The sequence below is a fragment of the Seriola aureovittata genome, chromosome 15, assembly GCF_021018895.1.
Source record: "Seriola aureovittata isolate HTS-2021-v1 ecotype China chromosome 15, ASM2101889v1, whole genome shotgun sequence".
NCBI lineage: Eukaryota > Metazoa > Chordata > Actinopteri > Carangiformes > Carangidae > Seriola > Seriola aureovittata.
The window spans coordinates 21644285-21660355 of record NC_079378.1 but is presented as its reverse complement, the minus strand read 5'-3'; the positions used below and the strand labels follow the sequence as shown (position 1 = coordinate 21660355).

Here is a 16071-nt window from a genome sequence, read left to right as displayed (position 1 = left end):
AGCCCCCCTGCCCGGTGTTGCTATGCTCTCTCTGTTTCTAAACTGGTGGTGTTATTGATCTTGGCCTACTGTTTCAAACCCAATTCCGTTCAGCCGGCCCTGTGGACAGCGCAGTGCCGTCATTTGGTCAGACCCTGAGGTCTACTGTGAGCCATGAATGGATCTCTGTGTTGTTCTCGTAGGTTTTGGACCACTCCATCACCAGCTGGGTTTCAAGGCGACACCCTTCCCTTGTCCGACTCCCTCAGTCTGAGCTGCTTTTGATAAAAACCCTCCTCTGATATTGTCAGAACTGTTGTTTCTTTAACTCCCCGAACAGACACGCACCAGTTGAGGCCAGATCACAAACAACACACTGGAACACTGAACACATTGGTACATGTCCCACACATACCGAACCGTTCATACCATACAGTTTATACATGACTCTGGCAGCTGTTCAGACAGAGAGGGATTTAGCCATTTTATGTTGAGTAGAAATTTGACACGCATGCACATGTGGCCTGTGTGTACTCTGTCAGCATGACCTTTCGTGTTAATGCTTATATGCCACTCCTCTGGCCATTAATCAAGCTTTACAAGAGCCACTATGTACTGGAGCAGTGCCCTGACTGAATATTACAGCATCTGCCACAGGAAAAGTGGTATGGATGTGAGTGGGGGGCTGCTGATACCCTGAAAACAATTTGTCTCCTTCTAAAGTGTAAAACCTATTAAACTCAAACTCAAACTGAAAATAAGGAAATGTGACCTTTGGCCTTGTAGGCTAAAGCATTTATTTCTCTGTAATTCCTTTATTATCATGCTAGTCATCCATTATGTGGTCGTCTATGAATGAACAGCATGTTACCCAGGGTGAATGGTGTGTCAGTCACGTGCAGTACTTCATCCTTTTACCAGAAGTGTGTGTGTAAAAGTAGAGTGGTTGTCTTGGCACCTTAGTGGAAACAAAACAGATGTCAGCTGGAGCAGGCAGTATGTGTGACAGAGGGGCCTCGGAGATATACCCTGGACGTGCGGCATGATGCTCTTCTGCTGTTCAGTAATATAGGTTAAATAAACTCTCCAGGACAAGAGCTGGCTCGCTGTGACATCGCTCAACTGTTGGAGGAGATATTTCTGGCACCGGGGATGGAGTTTCAAGGTGGCCGTGTTGATTTTTTTTCCACAAGATTTGATTCTATCATGAAATAAAGCTCTGTGGCACAGAGGAGGGAACATTCAAGGCCAAATTTAGAAGTGGGTCTGCTGCAGACAGAGGGAGAGATCATAAGAGGATTTAATGGGGTTTATAATGTGCTCTCTTTGCCCCGTTTCATCCAGGTGTTTTAACAGGAAGTTTGGTTTTTCTTCTCACCCTCATCTCACCTCCTGTCTTTCAACACACTTTATGTGTTAGTGCACATGCCTGGTAACAGGGAGGGATGCCTCTATGTGTCCAGATGAGTAATAGTCCGATGTGGAGTAGAAATGTGTCACGCTGAAACTATGTAGACTTCATACCTCTCCTGTAGGTGGTATCTCTTTCTTCTCTAAGCTACGTCCAAACATGGAGAATGTACATACGTGTCTAACAACATATGTATTAGTGCTGGGCCACCACACACTGTATGAACAGCTCTGTGTGATGCTGTAGTTTGTTTGAGGTTATTGATACAAATATGTTTTCCTTTTTCTCGCAGCTGAGATATCAACATGGCCTGACCACCCCAGACCTGCAGCAGACACTACCCAACCTGAAGAACTTCCTGGAGCACGGACTGCTGGTCCGATGGTAAGAATCAGAAAGACACAACACCACAAATATTTGCTCCTAAGTTACTGAAGCCTGAAGGATAAAAGTGATGTGTCTGAATTTACAGGGTTTTCTTTTCTTTAATCAAACACAATGTAAAATCGATCTCATTTCATTCCCATTAACTCAAAACTGAGGATATTCTTCCTCAGGTCCAATCATCCACCACATTAACAGACAACATAAAATCACATTCCAACCTAGAGCAAACAACACCAGAAAAACTAAAAACTAAAATATATTTAACACAAAACAAACACAACAAATAGCTCAACAAGTGGGACTGAGTTAATACCTGACCGTATATTACAATTTAGCATTATATCTGTATATAATTATAAGATTAGGAGGGAGAATATACAGACAAAGAGTTCCATGAAACCATGGCTATGTATCTAATGGTATTTTTCAGTGCAATCAACCCACGACTGACAGCATCTATTTCAGATTGTTCACAGTGATTATTGGCAAAAGTACATTTTTCAAGTAAGAACTGTTGATTTGACAGCAAAATAATGATCATCTTTATTTACAGAGCACTTTTCAAAATCCATGTTACAATCATTTGACACTCCCTTTAGTTTTCAGCTTGGCCTCTGGATATATTATGGAATATGGATAATACTGTATATAGATATGGATGATGATATGAAATATTGGTCCGTCACAGAACAGTATTGTCTGAAATCATACAGATGTCTTAGGGAAAAGTTAAGAATACTGTAGATTGCCTTTGTAATGATGCACCACCTCCGTGCATCATCAGTACCTCCGCATTTGAAAAGAGCAGTTGTTAATGAGATTTGCAGCAGTCACTATGTCCCGCTTTGGAGGAATGCTCAGATCTCTGCCGCTCTCCTTCTACAGTCTTATGCCCTGTGACTAACCCTCCACTAAAACCTGGGAGTCAGTCTGCGTCAGGCCTCAGCTCCACTGTCCTAAAAAAGAGAGGGCTGTCTTTGATCTCCACTCCTCTCCCAGGGTCAGCAAAGGGGAAAATGTGTATTACACACATTAATTGAATAATCTTTTGTTTTGAAAGGAAAGAAGCCATGAAAAGCCTGAGCTCCCAAATCAGTCCTCCATCGACCCCCCCCCCCCCCTTAATGGGAAGTGGAAGGGCCCAAAGATAGATGAGATGAAAGCAGGGACCCGCTAAACCCTTAAGCCATGTGTATGTGTATACGTGTGTACACGTGCATGGAAGTGGTGGTGGAAGTGTAACTGTTCCACAGTGGCTTGCCACAAACACACTCCTTTGTGACAATGAGACCACAGGGACAAAAGCTGCTCTGTGCTGACTCAGAAGTCATCTCATCAGGCCGAAACAGCACTGACCTAAAAACACACATTTACAACAGTCATTCACATTGTCATATGACATACAGCTCTACCGCTAACCAATACAGTTAGCAATACTTTAAAGGTATAAGTCAACATTTAGGGAAGGGTAGCGGAGAGTTAGATTGATCTCACTCTTATTTCTGCAGTGTAAATATGAAACAGCCAGTTAGCTTAGCTTAGCTTAGTTTAGCAGAAAGACTGAAGCAGGGGAAACAGTTAACCTGGCTCTGTCCAGAGGTAACACCCTCTCACTGGTCCCTCTAAACTACTGAACACACGTCAAACACATCTTTGTGTTTGTTGAATAATTCAGTTATCAGTATTTCTCTATATTGGAAAGCCAAACTCAGAAAAGCAAGACATACGGTACTATAAGTACAGTCTATAATGATGTAATGGAGCACAGTAGTATTTGTCTATTTGTAAAATGGTGTAATTCAGACAAAAAAAGAGCTTATAGGAAAATGTCAAACTTGATAAAAGAAAAAAAAACCTTTTTGAAAAAAGGTAAAAAAAAAAAAAATGTATGAAAAGTATGCTTAGATTTAAGCTGAGTCACAGTTGTTAAACTTGCCGTCCTCTCATCATAAGACCATGCATAATGCTCCTTCAGCCTAAATCAAAGTCTCCAGTGAGGATGAGGAGGTGACTGTTTCACATTGCTCTGTAATACGGAGGATATGCACTGATTTTTCTTCACACACTGTTGCACCATCCTCTTCCCATATCAGTTCCAGTCTTCCATGCACTGTTTGAAAAAGCCTAAACTCAGATACAGTTTCCAATGCTGGGACCCAGCTTGTGAAATATGAATATATAAAAGGGCAGAATAGCATCTGCAGGTAATTATCTTATAGACTGTGTGAGAGAGGCTAATCTGCTTGCTCTATCCCTCCTTGCCACCTCTTTCTTTCTTCCATGCATCCTAAACAGGGATGATGTGATGAAGGATATGGATAGGAACTGTTTCCAGAATATATTTGGAAACGGTTCCTCCCTCCATAAAGAACTAATTCAGCATGCATCCACTCTGCAGGGAGACCCTTTCCCAAAGGGCCGAGACCCACACCATGGCATTATCGCAGAATCATTTTATACAGAACGGATGGAAAATTGAAGAAAAGCAGAGAATACAAAAGAGTGTACTATGAAGTCTGTTTTCTACATTGGACTACAGATGCTTGTCAGCCCAACTGCTGATCATATCTTTATACATTTCCAAACATTATCATCTCAGAAACACATCATAACATTTCATGATATATACAGTCAAGCTCTGGTGCAAAATGGGCAGTAAAGTTTTTTTTTTTTTCAAAATCTTGCTGAAGGATGAGAAACAGCGGAAAAATGGTGAATCTATTACCAAGAGGGAGACAGAGACAGTACCAGAAACCAATTCTTTGTAAACTGCACAGTCTGCTGAGATCAAAGCAAACGTATTCAACATGCTCCTATTTGCCGCTCCACATCCACTGAGGGCTTGGCAGAGGTTCACAGGGCCCTAATCCCACTCCAGTGCCTGGAAGCTGGGCTACGTACGAGGGGGGAGGCAAGGTGTGGCAGAGCGCCTGGCCAAGCAGATTCAACACAGCAGCTGGAGGATGTGAACATCCCCAAAGACCCCATAGTGAGTTGAGAAAAGTTAGCAAAACCACGGTAGTCCCCTTGTGTTACATGATGTATACAAAGGGTTGTGACATTCAGACAGCTGCAGTCTCAACAGTGACAGATAAAAGGTTATAATATGAAATTTATTTACCAACGCTAACTCTAAAATTTGCAAGGAACATTAAACCTGACAAGTGCCCTATGAATTCACTATATTTACAGTAATGGATGATTTGGAAGGATAAATCCTTTCTCTCTGTTCATGTGATATTCTACAAACGTACATCAGTTCCTGAGACACCGTTTCCTCCTGACCCTACAGGAATAATGCTGCCATTTCCAATCTATTTTTTCTCCCTCTTGTCACATAAACCATTATTTTACCCAACCGCATCTTTATATTTCTTTCTTTGAGGAGTCACATCAACATGATTGATTTTTTATTTTTGAAATATGGCCTTTAAATCCAATAAAACTTGATCCTGGATTTTAGAACTTGAACTGTAGATGTACAGTACATTTTCAACCCTGTAAGGTTTCATAGCTGATGAAATAGTAGTCATTAATAAGAATGAAGGACATGACAGGGTCTCACACATGCATATGGTATCAGTGAGTCCAGTTAAACCTCAGCTAGTTAAGTCAGTGCACTGCTCAGCATAGACAATATACAGTCAATACCCCTGAGGTTTACTACTGTTCATGAGTAGTGAAGTTGGAAATTTTATCATGTACATGTATGAAAGTGATTGCACACACACCATAAAAAGTGTGTAGAGTACTGATAATCACTAACTTTGATAAACCAATAACAAGGACAAACGATTATCTTAGCTCAGCATGAAGACTGGAAGCACGTGGGGCACAGGTCCAGTTCTGTCCAAACTCTGTGGGGGTTATGTGCCAGACTGTTTCTTGGATACGACAAACTCAGTGCACATGGAAAAGACACAACTTGTTTTTGTATTTTTGTGTGGATTAAACAAACGAGATGCAGTACGCCGTTTTAATTACTGAGCTTTAAATGTGCTGAAAAGCTGTATTTTTTTTTTTCGTCTTGACAGAGCCAGGCTAGTGGTTTCCCTGTTTCCAGTCTTTATTCTAAGCTATACTAACCATAGAGAGGTAACACTTGTCTCATTAAATCCAAACTGAGTAGGTGTATATTCCAAAATGTCAAACTATTCTCAACATTATTATTTAATTTATTTTGCTGTCAATATGGTTGTTTTACATGAGATCAGCATGAAAACTGTCAAAACTATAGAAGATTAAATTTATTTTATTTAGTTCCACGTTGGCTTGCAGACAACCAAAGCCTAAATAAAATGTTAAGTGAATCAATATCCCTGTTATTTGTTTGTTGTAAAAACAACAGGATAGTCCCTGTAAAAGATGTAATACATGAGAAATGCATTGAGCAGTGTGAGGGTGTTGTCAGCTTGTTGATCGTGTCGCTCACGCTGAGCTGTGGTGATTCCCTGTCTTCCAGAGCCAGACGGTCGATAAGTCCTGCTCTGTTAAAGCAAAAAGAAAACTCAGCTTCCGCCATAGCGCATATTAGTTTCACAGGGATTTCCCTAAACCACATCAAACAACCAAATCTTATCTGCCATTGCTTGTTTTGGCCCAAAATCATGGCTCCTTAGTGGGATTTGAATATGAACAGGGGCATGTTGTGAAGCCTGTCGGGGGACAGGACAGTGGAAAGGTCTGGCTAACCGAATTCCTGAGTCGGCCTGAAATATGCCAGGTTTGACATCAGCAGTGGAAACGAAGAGAGCAGGCAAAAAGCTGTGGAGGAGTGCAGGCTATTTCTGGCTCGGCACGAGTTTTGTACATGATGATTTAGGCAGAGGCCTTTTAGCAGCATTTACAATGTGCACTCTAGTTGTTGTTTGAGTAATACAGCAGAGAGTGAGGTCCAGTGAAATGTAGAGACTTACTGTAGCTGGATAGCTTCTGCTGCCAGTGGAGGGAACTTATCACTACACAGCTGCATATTACACATTAGAGATGAGCAACAGACCTTTTTCCCATCAGTATTGTGTGTCGAGCTGCTATCATGAATTCGCTTTACTTGTCATGAATGCCGCAAACAAAGTCCAAGCTGTCTGAAATCTGAGCCCTCTATTGTTTAGTTCCATTTTCATAGAGGACATACGGAGGGGGATTTCTTTATTATATACATCGAATATATTATAACTATTGATATTATTAGTCAAACAGTTATTGTGTAGTGGCATCAGAAGTAATTGAAAGAAACATTTCCCAAAACAGAAGAAAGTTCAAACAGTAAACATACTTGATTAGGAATGCGAAAAGAGTGCCCAGTAACATCATTACATGCAACACAACAATTTCTAATGGACCACAGCATCTACCAGAACAAGCGTCAGTCAATATCTGTCATGACTCAGGGATACCTGGCAACAAACCAGGGGTGACTACTGTCTCAATACTGCAGTGGATATTTAAAGTATGTTTTTAATAAAACTAAAATCTACACTCATGCTAGCAGCAGCTCAGCTGTACGTAGCCACAGTGGCACATAGGATCAGAATGCTAACATTGGCACCCTTTTGAGCAAAAGTTAAGGGTTCACCAAAGTCATAACAATCCCCCCAACCCCACCCCCCCCCCACCCCCACCCCCAACCCCGAGGGAAACATGAATGTTTACCCAGTTAGCAGTTTATTAGGCACATCTAGCTGAAACTGTTCAGTCTGATACAACAGCCCTGCAATAAATCCTCCTTCATGAAGGTTATAATGTTTTGTTTTTGGTTCACCTCTATGATCAATAGGATAGGATATGATTTATTGCAGGACTGTATTATGTGTTAGACTGCATTAGTTTTTACTGGGTGTAACTAACAAACTGGGAACTTAGTGTATGTCCTAAATAATGACAGTCTATCCAATAACAGTTGAGATATTTCAGTGCGGACCAAAGTGGTGGGCCAACCCAATGACCGTCCTCAGAATTACATTCCACCTCGTCTCAAAAAGCAGTTTAAGGACTGTTTGTATGAATGGTTTATACAAGGGGAAGGAAATTTCAGAAAGGGGACAGAGTAAATGTTTATTAAGAATATGAAAAATCTCATTCAGTGCACCGAGACTGTCAACGAGAGACACAGTTAGTTCATGCCATGGGAGTATTTGGCCTTATTCTGTAATGGCGCTGTATGAGTTCCAGCTTTTCCAAACAACTTTAGGAAATGTTTTTCAGCAGCTCTGTCTTCCCAGCACCCTTATTTAGCACATATGGTCACAGTGGCTATACATGTGTAGACTAATTGCCTGCATTAAAAAACATGTCATCAGAGTTAAAATGTTTCAAGAAAAAATGTTATGACTGCCCAGAGGGTTGCTTGGCTGAAGTCCTCCACCCATTCTGAAGCACACCCATTCTCTCTGTTATTAATACGCTGCAGCACTATTTGACACAAATAACTAATGCAGGCCGAACCAAGACACACAGTGGAACCAAATAACATGGTCCAAATACAAGAGTCCTCATTATACTTAAGACTTTGTGTGATGACTGTGTGATTTTTATTTTTTTTAATGTCAGTAATACATTTGTTAGATGGCCAGTTAAAATCTGAGCAAATGGATTATACGAGAGAGTCAGCTGGAGGGAGGAGTGGAAGAAAATGGGCTGAAGATAATTAAAATCAACCATCTAATCAGTCGTTGCCGTAAGGACATCGTTCGGTCAAGCTCAAACAACGTATAGTCACTTCCTAGCTTGTTATAAATGATGCATTGAAACCTTAGACTTCACTCAGTACCAGCTGTCTCCGGTTTCCAAACCTGTATTGTGTTTCAAAGAGTCTGAACCACATTTTCCACTTACTTAAATGATAATTGACTTCTCATGACATTTGTCTTTATTCCTTTCTCCTAAATCAGGTTTTGAATTTTTGGACTGGCTCCTAAAGGGCCCATGATGGTTTCATTTGGAAAGTCACAGATAAGTGTTTAAGATGGCGAATCATTCAACTCGTAAATATTCTTTTTATTCCATTTGTCTCCCCAGAAAACTAGGTGTTAAAGAGCATATTGTTTCCATTTTGCCTCAAAAATGCTTTTCTGCAGAATCAACCATGTGCTCGTTAGGGGGGACGGCTGAAGCCATTTATATTAAATGATGTGTTTTGATGGATATGCGCTGCCAAGTAAAACACAGCCCATCTCCTGTTCTGCCCACTTAAGACGAACACTCTCACAGGATCAGGTCATTACACTATACCTTTATTTTCTTAACCCTGACCTCAGGTGACAGTTCAACATGTACGTCTTTGTGACTCCAATTAGCGGAAATGTTAGAGGTGCAGTATTTGCAGGTCGTACTTTCATACTGTACCTTCAGCCCAAGGATGGTTCTTGTTTACTGTAGCACAGGCACTTTGAAGTTTGACAAGTTTCTCTTAAAACTAGACAGGCTTCTGCCCTCATCTCCGCAGTGTCCTGCGTGTGAACCCTGTCAGGACCACCTCTGCAGGGTGCCGGCACGGGTCAAGGTCAGGGCCCTTTTTACAAGTCCTCATGTGTTTGCTGGTGAAACTGTCCATCAGACTGCAAGCTTGTACACAATAAACGCATATGTCTGCCGGTGCTTCCATTACTGATGTGTCAGCGCCACTGTTTTAGGCAAGACTTCCTTTGCAAGCACCAGGTGACGGGAGAAAATTTACAAGGACATCTATAATGACTGCACGTCCAACTGAACAAGATGAGATTTGTCCTTAACTCTTTAACCAACAGATGTGAATCACCAGAGAGCACAGGGAGGCCCTGCTTCACCTTTGACCCCAACAGCACAGGGCCTCAGCTCCTGAGATAGCGGACTGGTCCCGTTAGGCAGACCGCTAAGTAGTCCAGTGAATTATACATGGCCTTGGCTATCGGAAGAGGTGGTGAGGCCCCCATTTAAGTAAATTTATGGCTCCAGTACTTGGGTGGGGTGGGGTGTCCCAGATCCTTAGTCTGTTATCTGTTATGGAGGAAAATGTCTGACATACTTGGGTGAGTACGTGAGGCCTAGTCTCACAGCCTGCACAAATGTTTTCTGAATGTTGTAAGGTGGAGTGATTTACAAAGAACTGCAGCTGTCTCTCTCTTGGATCAGGGGAAAGGGGGCGGGTGCTTTGGGTGGAGGGGTGCTGATGAGATCAATGGAGAAACAGGTCCAAATAGAACCTGAGTGTCTCATTCACCCCCTTAGGACATCACAGTCATGTTGGCTGTGGAGATTAAAGCTTACTGTAACAAATGGAAAACAGTCTAAATGTTGAATTTAATACTGTACCAGTAGTTCTATTGTCATTGCTTTTGTTTATGTCCCTCTCTTCCTTCCTCACAGTGACCGACACCATGTCTCCAGCTCAATCCCGGTGCCGTCCAAGTCCCAGCTCGGCGTGTCTGCCGCCTCAGAGATAGGCTACCCCTACCACACCAGCTCCCCAGACCGAGGCCTGAGGAAAAGGGCGAGCTCGGAGGCAGATAAGTACAAGCCAACCCCTCCACCCAGCTACAATACAGCCATGGATGAAGGGCAGCCCCCCGTTGGCCTGGCACCACCCTTGCCTTCACCCAAACACCTGTCCTCCTCCCTAGATGCCGGCATGACCTCACTTAACCTGACCACGGAGGCCATCGAGGAGGGAGAGCAGAGGGAAGAGACGGAGCAGGGTGAGGAGACAGAAGCGAAAGTAGAGGGACGCAGTAGCGCCAATAGAGAGATTGATTTGGATAAAGAAGAAGAGACTGAAGAACAACTACCCAGCAGCTCAGGGGTGTCTAACTCCTCTACAGTGCAGGAAACTGGGGAGGAAAAAGCGGCTGCTGTTCAGCACACAGGCACCATGAACGGCTCTGTGGTACCGGGACAGGCGCCCGTTAGCCTGGTCCCAGAGCTGCGCTGCTCTGTGGAGCAAGCTGAGGAAATCATGGGCACGGAGGCCACTGGCTTAGGCCTGGGGATGGGGGTAGTGATGGGGTTAGGGTTAGCAGATGAGGCCCGGCTGGAAGACTATCGCCGCATCCCTGTGGACCACGCGGTGGCTGTGGAGTGTGACGAACAGGTTCTGGGCGAGCTGGACGTGGCCGGATTTGAGGAGTTCTCCAGGCGCATCTATGCACTAAATGAGAACATGTCCAGCTTCCGCAGACCACGCAAGAACTCTGATAAGTGAGGCCGAGGACCTAAGGAGAGAGGGAGGCATGGAAAAAGTTGCACAGGGGGTTTGGACAAATACAAGGCAGGGAGTTGAACTGAGACGACAAAGGTGGGGTATTCACCTCCTAATCGCAGCATCAAAAATCATAGGAGCTGATCTGGAAAAACGACCAATTTGCACTTATTGTAAACATTTCCATAATAATCTTTGAAATGAATACAGTTAAAAGTGGAAGTATTGGAACAGTGAGCTTAACTTTTATTTTTGATGCCAGCGTCAATCTATTTTTTAACAATGGATACAGAACAATAATTCAGGCATTTTTTATTCACAAAATGATTTGGCCTCAGTGTTAAAAATCACCCCCTAGGATTTAGTGTCGTCCACACCAGGGACCATTCATGTATCACTTTCTTTTCAAACCTTTACTGCGATACAAACCCTTTACTTCCTGTGCAAAACATCATCATCTCTAAACTGCTTTTAAGATTCCCATCCACAGCCAAGATGCAGAATCAGTACACCAGGGTAGAAAATGCTTCAGTGCAGCAGCTCCAAATAAAAAACTACTGCTTGCTTCTTCATTTGCACAGTTTTTTTTTTTTTTTAAATGAGATTTTATGAATTAACGAATCAGTAACACAGAGAACAGATGCACACTGTTTTATCACAGTGAACTGTCTTCTATCAGAGAGCCTGCTGTCCCAGTACTTACACCTTTGACTGCACAAGCAAACGTTTAGATGCTTCCCAGGCCTTCATTCAGAGTGCATGGCAGTGGGCGTGTGCTGCAGGGAGGACACAGCCATGTATGTGCGTGTGTGTCAGGGCTTCACATTAGCATGCAACCACAGTCACACAATCACAGTTAGGTTTCACGTAAGCTCACCAATGACCTTTGAGCAGGATTTTACTACCACAAAGTGAGGTGGGAGCTGGAACCAGTAGCCCAATCAGAGACTCCCTAACTGTGACACGCTGCATCTCCTCCTCCTCAACAGCTCAACCCACTGGTCATCCTCCACGCACGCTCGAGTGTCTCCTTCAGGTTCAAAGATGAGGATCACAGGAGTGGCAGGTCGGAGCTCACAGCACATGGCAGGGATACGGTGCAATTGTTTTTCTGTCTATCTCCATGTCCTCTTTTTTTCAATTTTAATGTACCCCATCAATATTAACTTCAATGTTAATGTTACATCCTCTGATTCTCATATTCAGTCGACCAAAAGTTAAATTCTGTGTCTGTGTTCCGTTGGGATTTCTCACTCAGGCTCCACTGTATGTGTTAATAGCAAGTGTCTCAATCCCATCGTCTGTGATTTTGTCCCGTGTCTCCCTGTTGCTTTCTTGCACTGGTATTCAATTATTGCGTTATTTATGTCTGTCAACAGTTGTGTGCGTTTTGTTTTCAAAGGAAATCAATAATTAGTTGTTTTTTTTTCCCCAATCACATGGTGTGTCATTCATTCATACTGACAAATGTTAGACTGATATGATAACCGGTTAGCGGGTCCTGATGTGTCGACAGCTGCTTTGCATCACCTGCCATGACAAAGATGGACTCTCCACCAACAGCCCACTTTGTGTTTCAGATCCAGTTCTGTGGTTGCTGACTGTTGAGTATTGTATTTAAAACTAAAAGGTGAACCATGTTAGATAATTTCCATAAACTGCTATACAGTTCAGTAAGTGACCATGTACATATACTTTTGTATGGAGTTTTTTTTTTCTTTGGTTTTCATCTTTTTCTTTTTTTTTTTCTTTTTTTTTTTGGTTATTAAAGACTTGCAGTCCAACAGCATGGATGTATGTAGCCCCCTTTAACAGTGGTCTGCCTGCATTTGTATCAGCGTGGGTTTGCTTAGGTTTGAACATGAGGTGGTTACAGTAGTGACATTATAATGTATGAAACATGTGGGAGGTGATGATTTGAGTCGTACAAAAAAGGACAAAAATCTCCAGAAAACAGTTCAATTAAAACTACAGCCTACGGCCGCGCTACCGGTTCTGTGAGGCAGTGCTTTGAGCTAAATGCTAATGTCAGCAACGTAACTCATCGAGACATCTCACTCAAGACAATATTTATTTAAAACCAAATATCGTAGAAATCCATCCAACCATTATGTTTCAATCGACCGATGAACAAACACCTCTACAGACTCATTAAAGAACATCATGATGGTATAAAGGGAGACTATTCAGAGAAGAATATTAAGGATATTTTTCCCTGTTTTTAGATTCATCATAAAAATCCGCAGCAGGTATTTACAAGCAGAAGTTATGAACTAAATTGTTTTTTAAGCTGTTTGTTTCATTTAAACACAGGAGTATTTGAACGCCACCTGTGCACATCCACACAGGTGTTTCCAGTTGTTCTCATTAGACCCATGTTCAGGTTCAAGGTGGATCTATGTTACTACATGAGGTCACCAAGCTCCATGTTATAACTGCAACTAACAGTTGCTTTCTAAATTAATCTCAATTTCTCAATAAACTGATAATACATTTGGTTTTTAAAAAGTGAGAAAACTGTGAAAAATGACCAAAGCAAAATGTCCTGAAGCCCCCAGAGATCAACACAGTTCTCTCGCCAACACTTCAAAACATAAAGATATACAGTTTATTGTCATATAAGACACACAGAAGCAGAAAACTGAGAAACTGTAACTATGAAATCTTTGGTATTTTCACTGGATAAAACAATCAAATACTTGCAGATTAATTTTCTGTTTTCAACTAATTAATCAATCAGTTAAAAATCAGACATTTTAGCTGTGCCTCGTGCTAATGAAACAAAGAGGCATCAAGTGTTCAACGGCTCTTACAACACTTTCCTCAGGGTCGTTTTAGGATAGGGGAAAGAATCTGGGTGCATCCTCCTTCAGATGGCCTGAAACACATTGACCTGGCAGGTACGGGCTCTTAATCTTCCTTTTATATGGTTTTCACCTGCCTGGAAAACATCCCATCTGAAATATTTTACATATAGCTCAATTTAAGTTTGTCAGATAGAGCCCTTTGTTCTTGACTGTTTTTTTTTATTTAGGATTCAGAGACGTGCTGCACCTTGCATCCCTGCCTATTAGTGTGGGGGGAAAAATGGCAAAACATTGTATATTTGTTTAGTTATATGACATCTGATTTATCTGACTCCAGTGATCCTCACGGTGAAACAGCTTTATTTTTCCCAGAGCAGCGTCAGTCAGTTGGCCTGAACAAATTAAAGCTTCTTGCCTTCATTCACATTGACAGTGTGCGCACCGCAGACCTAACATGCACATACACATGTGGTTGTACAGTTGAGTCAGTACTTGAAGTAATCTCTTTTCTAATGAAATAAGCCCTCCTGCATTCCTTTACCTCATTAGGCACTTAAGTGAGTAAAACCCAACCTTTCTGGTGGTATTACTGTGTCACGTTGTATTCAGGGCTCCAGGTAATGTATCAATTTGTTCACATTAAGCACCGGAAAACAGTAACTCACAAAGCATTTGAAGTGTACTGAGTGCTAGCACTTCACATCTCCCCTTGGTTGTTTCAGACAGATTGTGTTTGGCTGCTATCAAGACATTTTTAGCCCATCACTCAAAAAAAATAAAACTTCCTCTTTCAGAATCACTTGTTGGACTTTTCATAGTCTTACCCATTAGGAATTTTCAATAACGCAGATGAATTGTCCTTCCCGTTTCCTGTCAGCTCCTCGTGACCCTCTGCAGACTGTCTCCTCTGGCTGCTAAGTCCCCACAGGTGTCTGAAGGCCTCGACGCTCGGCCCTCTGGGAGTGACATTTCATCCGGACAGAGTCGGGACATCTGTGCCATCGTGGACGGCAGACCTGCTCCGAGCATCACATGTCAGCCCGTGTGCCTTTGTGCAGGTGCACGGATAAAAACGTTGATAGTTTGCAGGTTATTATTGTAGTGTAAAGTTAAAGTTAATGAAAACAAGAAGCAAGGCCCTGAGAGTGAGAGTAAGCAGGTTTTATTCCCTCGCTCACAAAGCCATCTTCATATTGTTGAGCTGAGTGCTCAGTTTAGAGAGTTCAGCGCTGCTGCAGTGTATAGTCTGCTGTGCTGTTCATCATCACAGGCACCTCACAAAATACACACCAGCCAGCCCGGCACTGCTGGCTGTCTAAGCCCAGGCCTATGGGCTTTACACCACGATGTGTGTGTGTGTGTGTGTGTGTGTGTGTGACAGTAATGAATGAACTCTTACTCTCTGTCTTTAACCCCGTAGCAGTGTCTTCATTAACCATGATTATTGATTTAAATAGTCACTGGCCACATTGTCCGATCCATCTAATCCTTGAGACGCTGGTGTGGTAGAGCGGGATCCATCTGAGCAGATATCAGACGCAGGATAAACAGTGAGCACAGGGAGGAGAATAGCTGCAGTCCATCAGCACCTCATTTATACAGCAGCCATATCATCTGACACGCCGTCAGTCCCGGCTCAAAGTCATTCACCGTATCCTTGTCATTCTAAGGTCTTAGTGATACTCTATACCCTTGTCATTACCTGCTCTCCACACACACTCATTATTACTGTGGGTATCACTCATGCACTGTAATCCTGTCACTGCTACATGTCGGGCATAACGGAGCGTATTTATTTTTGGAAACCTATGAGCAAAAGAAAAAGTCAAGAATATTTGATAGTTGTATTACATAATATTTAGTAGATTAATGACCATCATGCTTCTCCTGGGAGTAACACCAGAGTGGTGTGTATATATATATATATATATATACACACATCCTCTTCTTGTTTAGACAGATAGAGAAATAAAGGATGAAGATCAACGTCATGATGTGTTAAAGCGAAAGAAAAAAAAAAAAACTCCTCGTCTTCAACAATTCAACTGTGAATGCATGAGAAATAAAACATGATCTCTTGTGATGTTGGGACAGAGTCAGGCTAGCTGTTTCCAGTCTTTATGATAAGCTAAGCTAACCACGTCCTGGCTGCGTGCTAAAGTGAGTGCCCCACATTCAAGTCTCATTCCCGTATCAGCTGTCCAGAGTCCAGCTCTTTGGTGCAAAGTCAACACAAAGACACAAAAGTACTTTCTCATTCATTAGTGAGCTGAGACCTCATACTGCGACTATAACTCTTTATTGCTGCGTTATAG

At 42.3% G+C, this 16071-nt stretch overlaps 1 protein-coding gene across 1 annotated transcript in view; it reads left to right on the top strand.

Moving 5' to 3' along the window:
* uvrag (UV radiation resistance associated gene) overlaps window positions 1–12622 on the top strand; it is an 86118-nt gene extending 73496 nt beyond the window's left edge. The window contains exons 14-15 of the mRNA XM_056397153.1: window positions 1683–1774; window positions 10121–12622. Coding sequence (XP_056253128.1) covers window positions 1683–1774; window positions 10121–10952 — 924 coding nt within the window. The 3' untranslated portion in view covers window positions 10953–12622. The remainder of the gene's footprint in view (window positions 1–1682; window positions 1775–10120) is intronic.
* Window positions 12623–16071: the final 3449 nt, after the last annotated feature.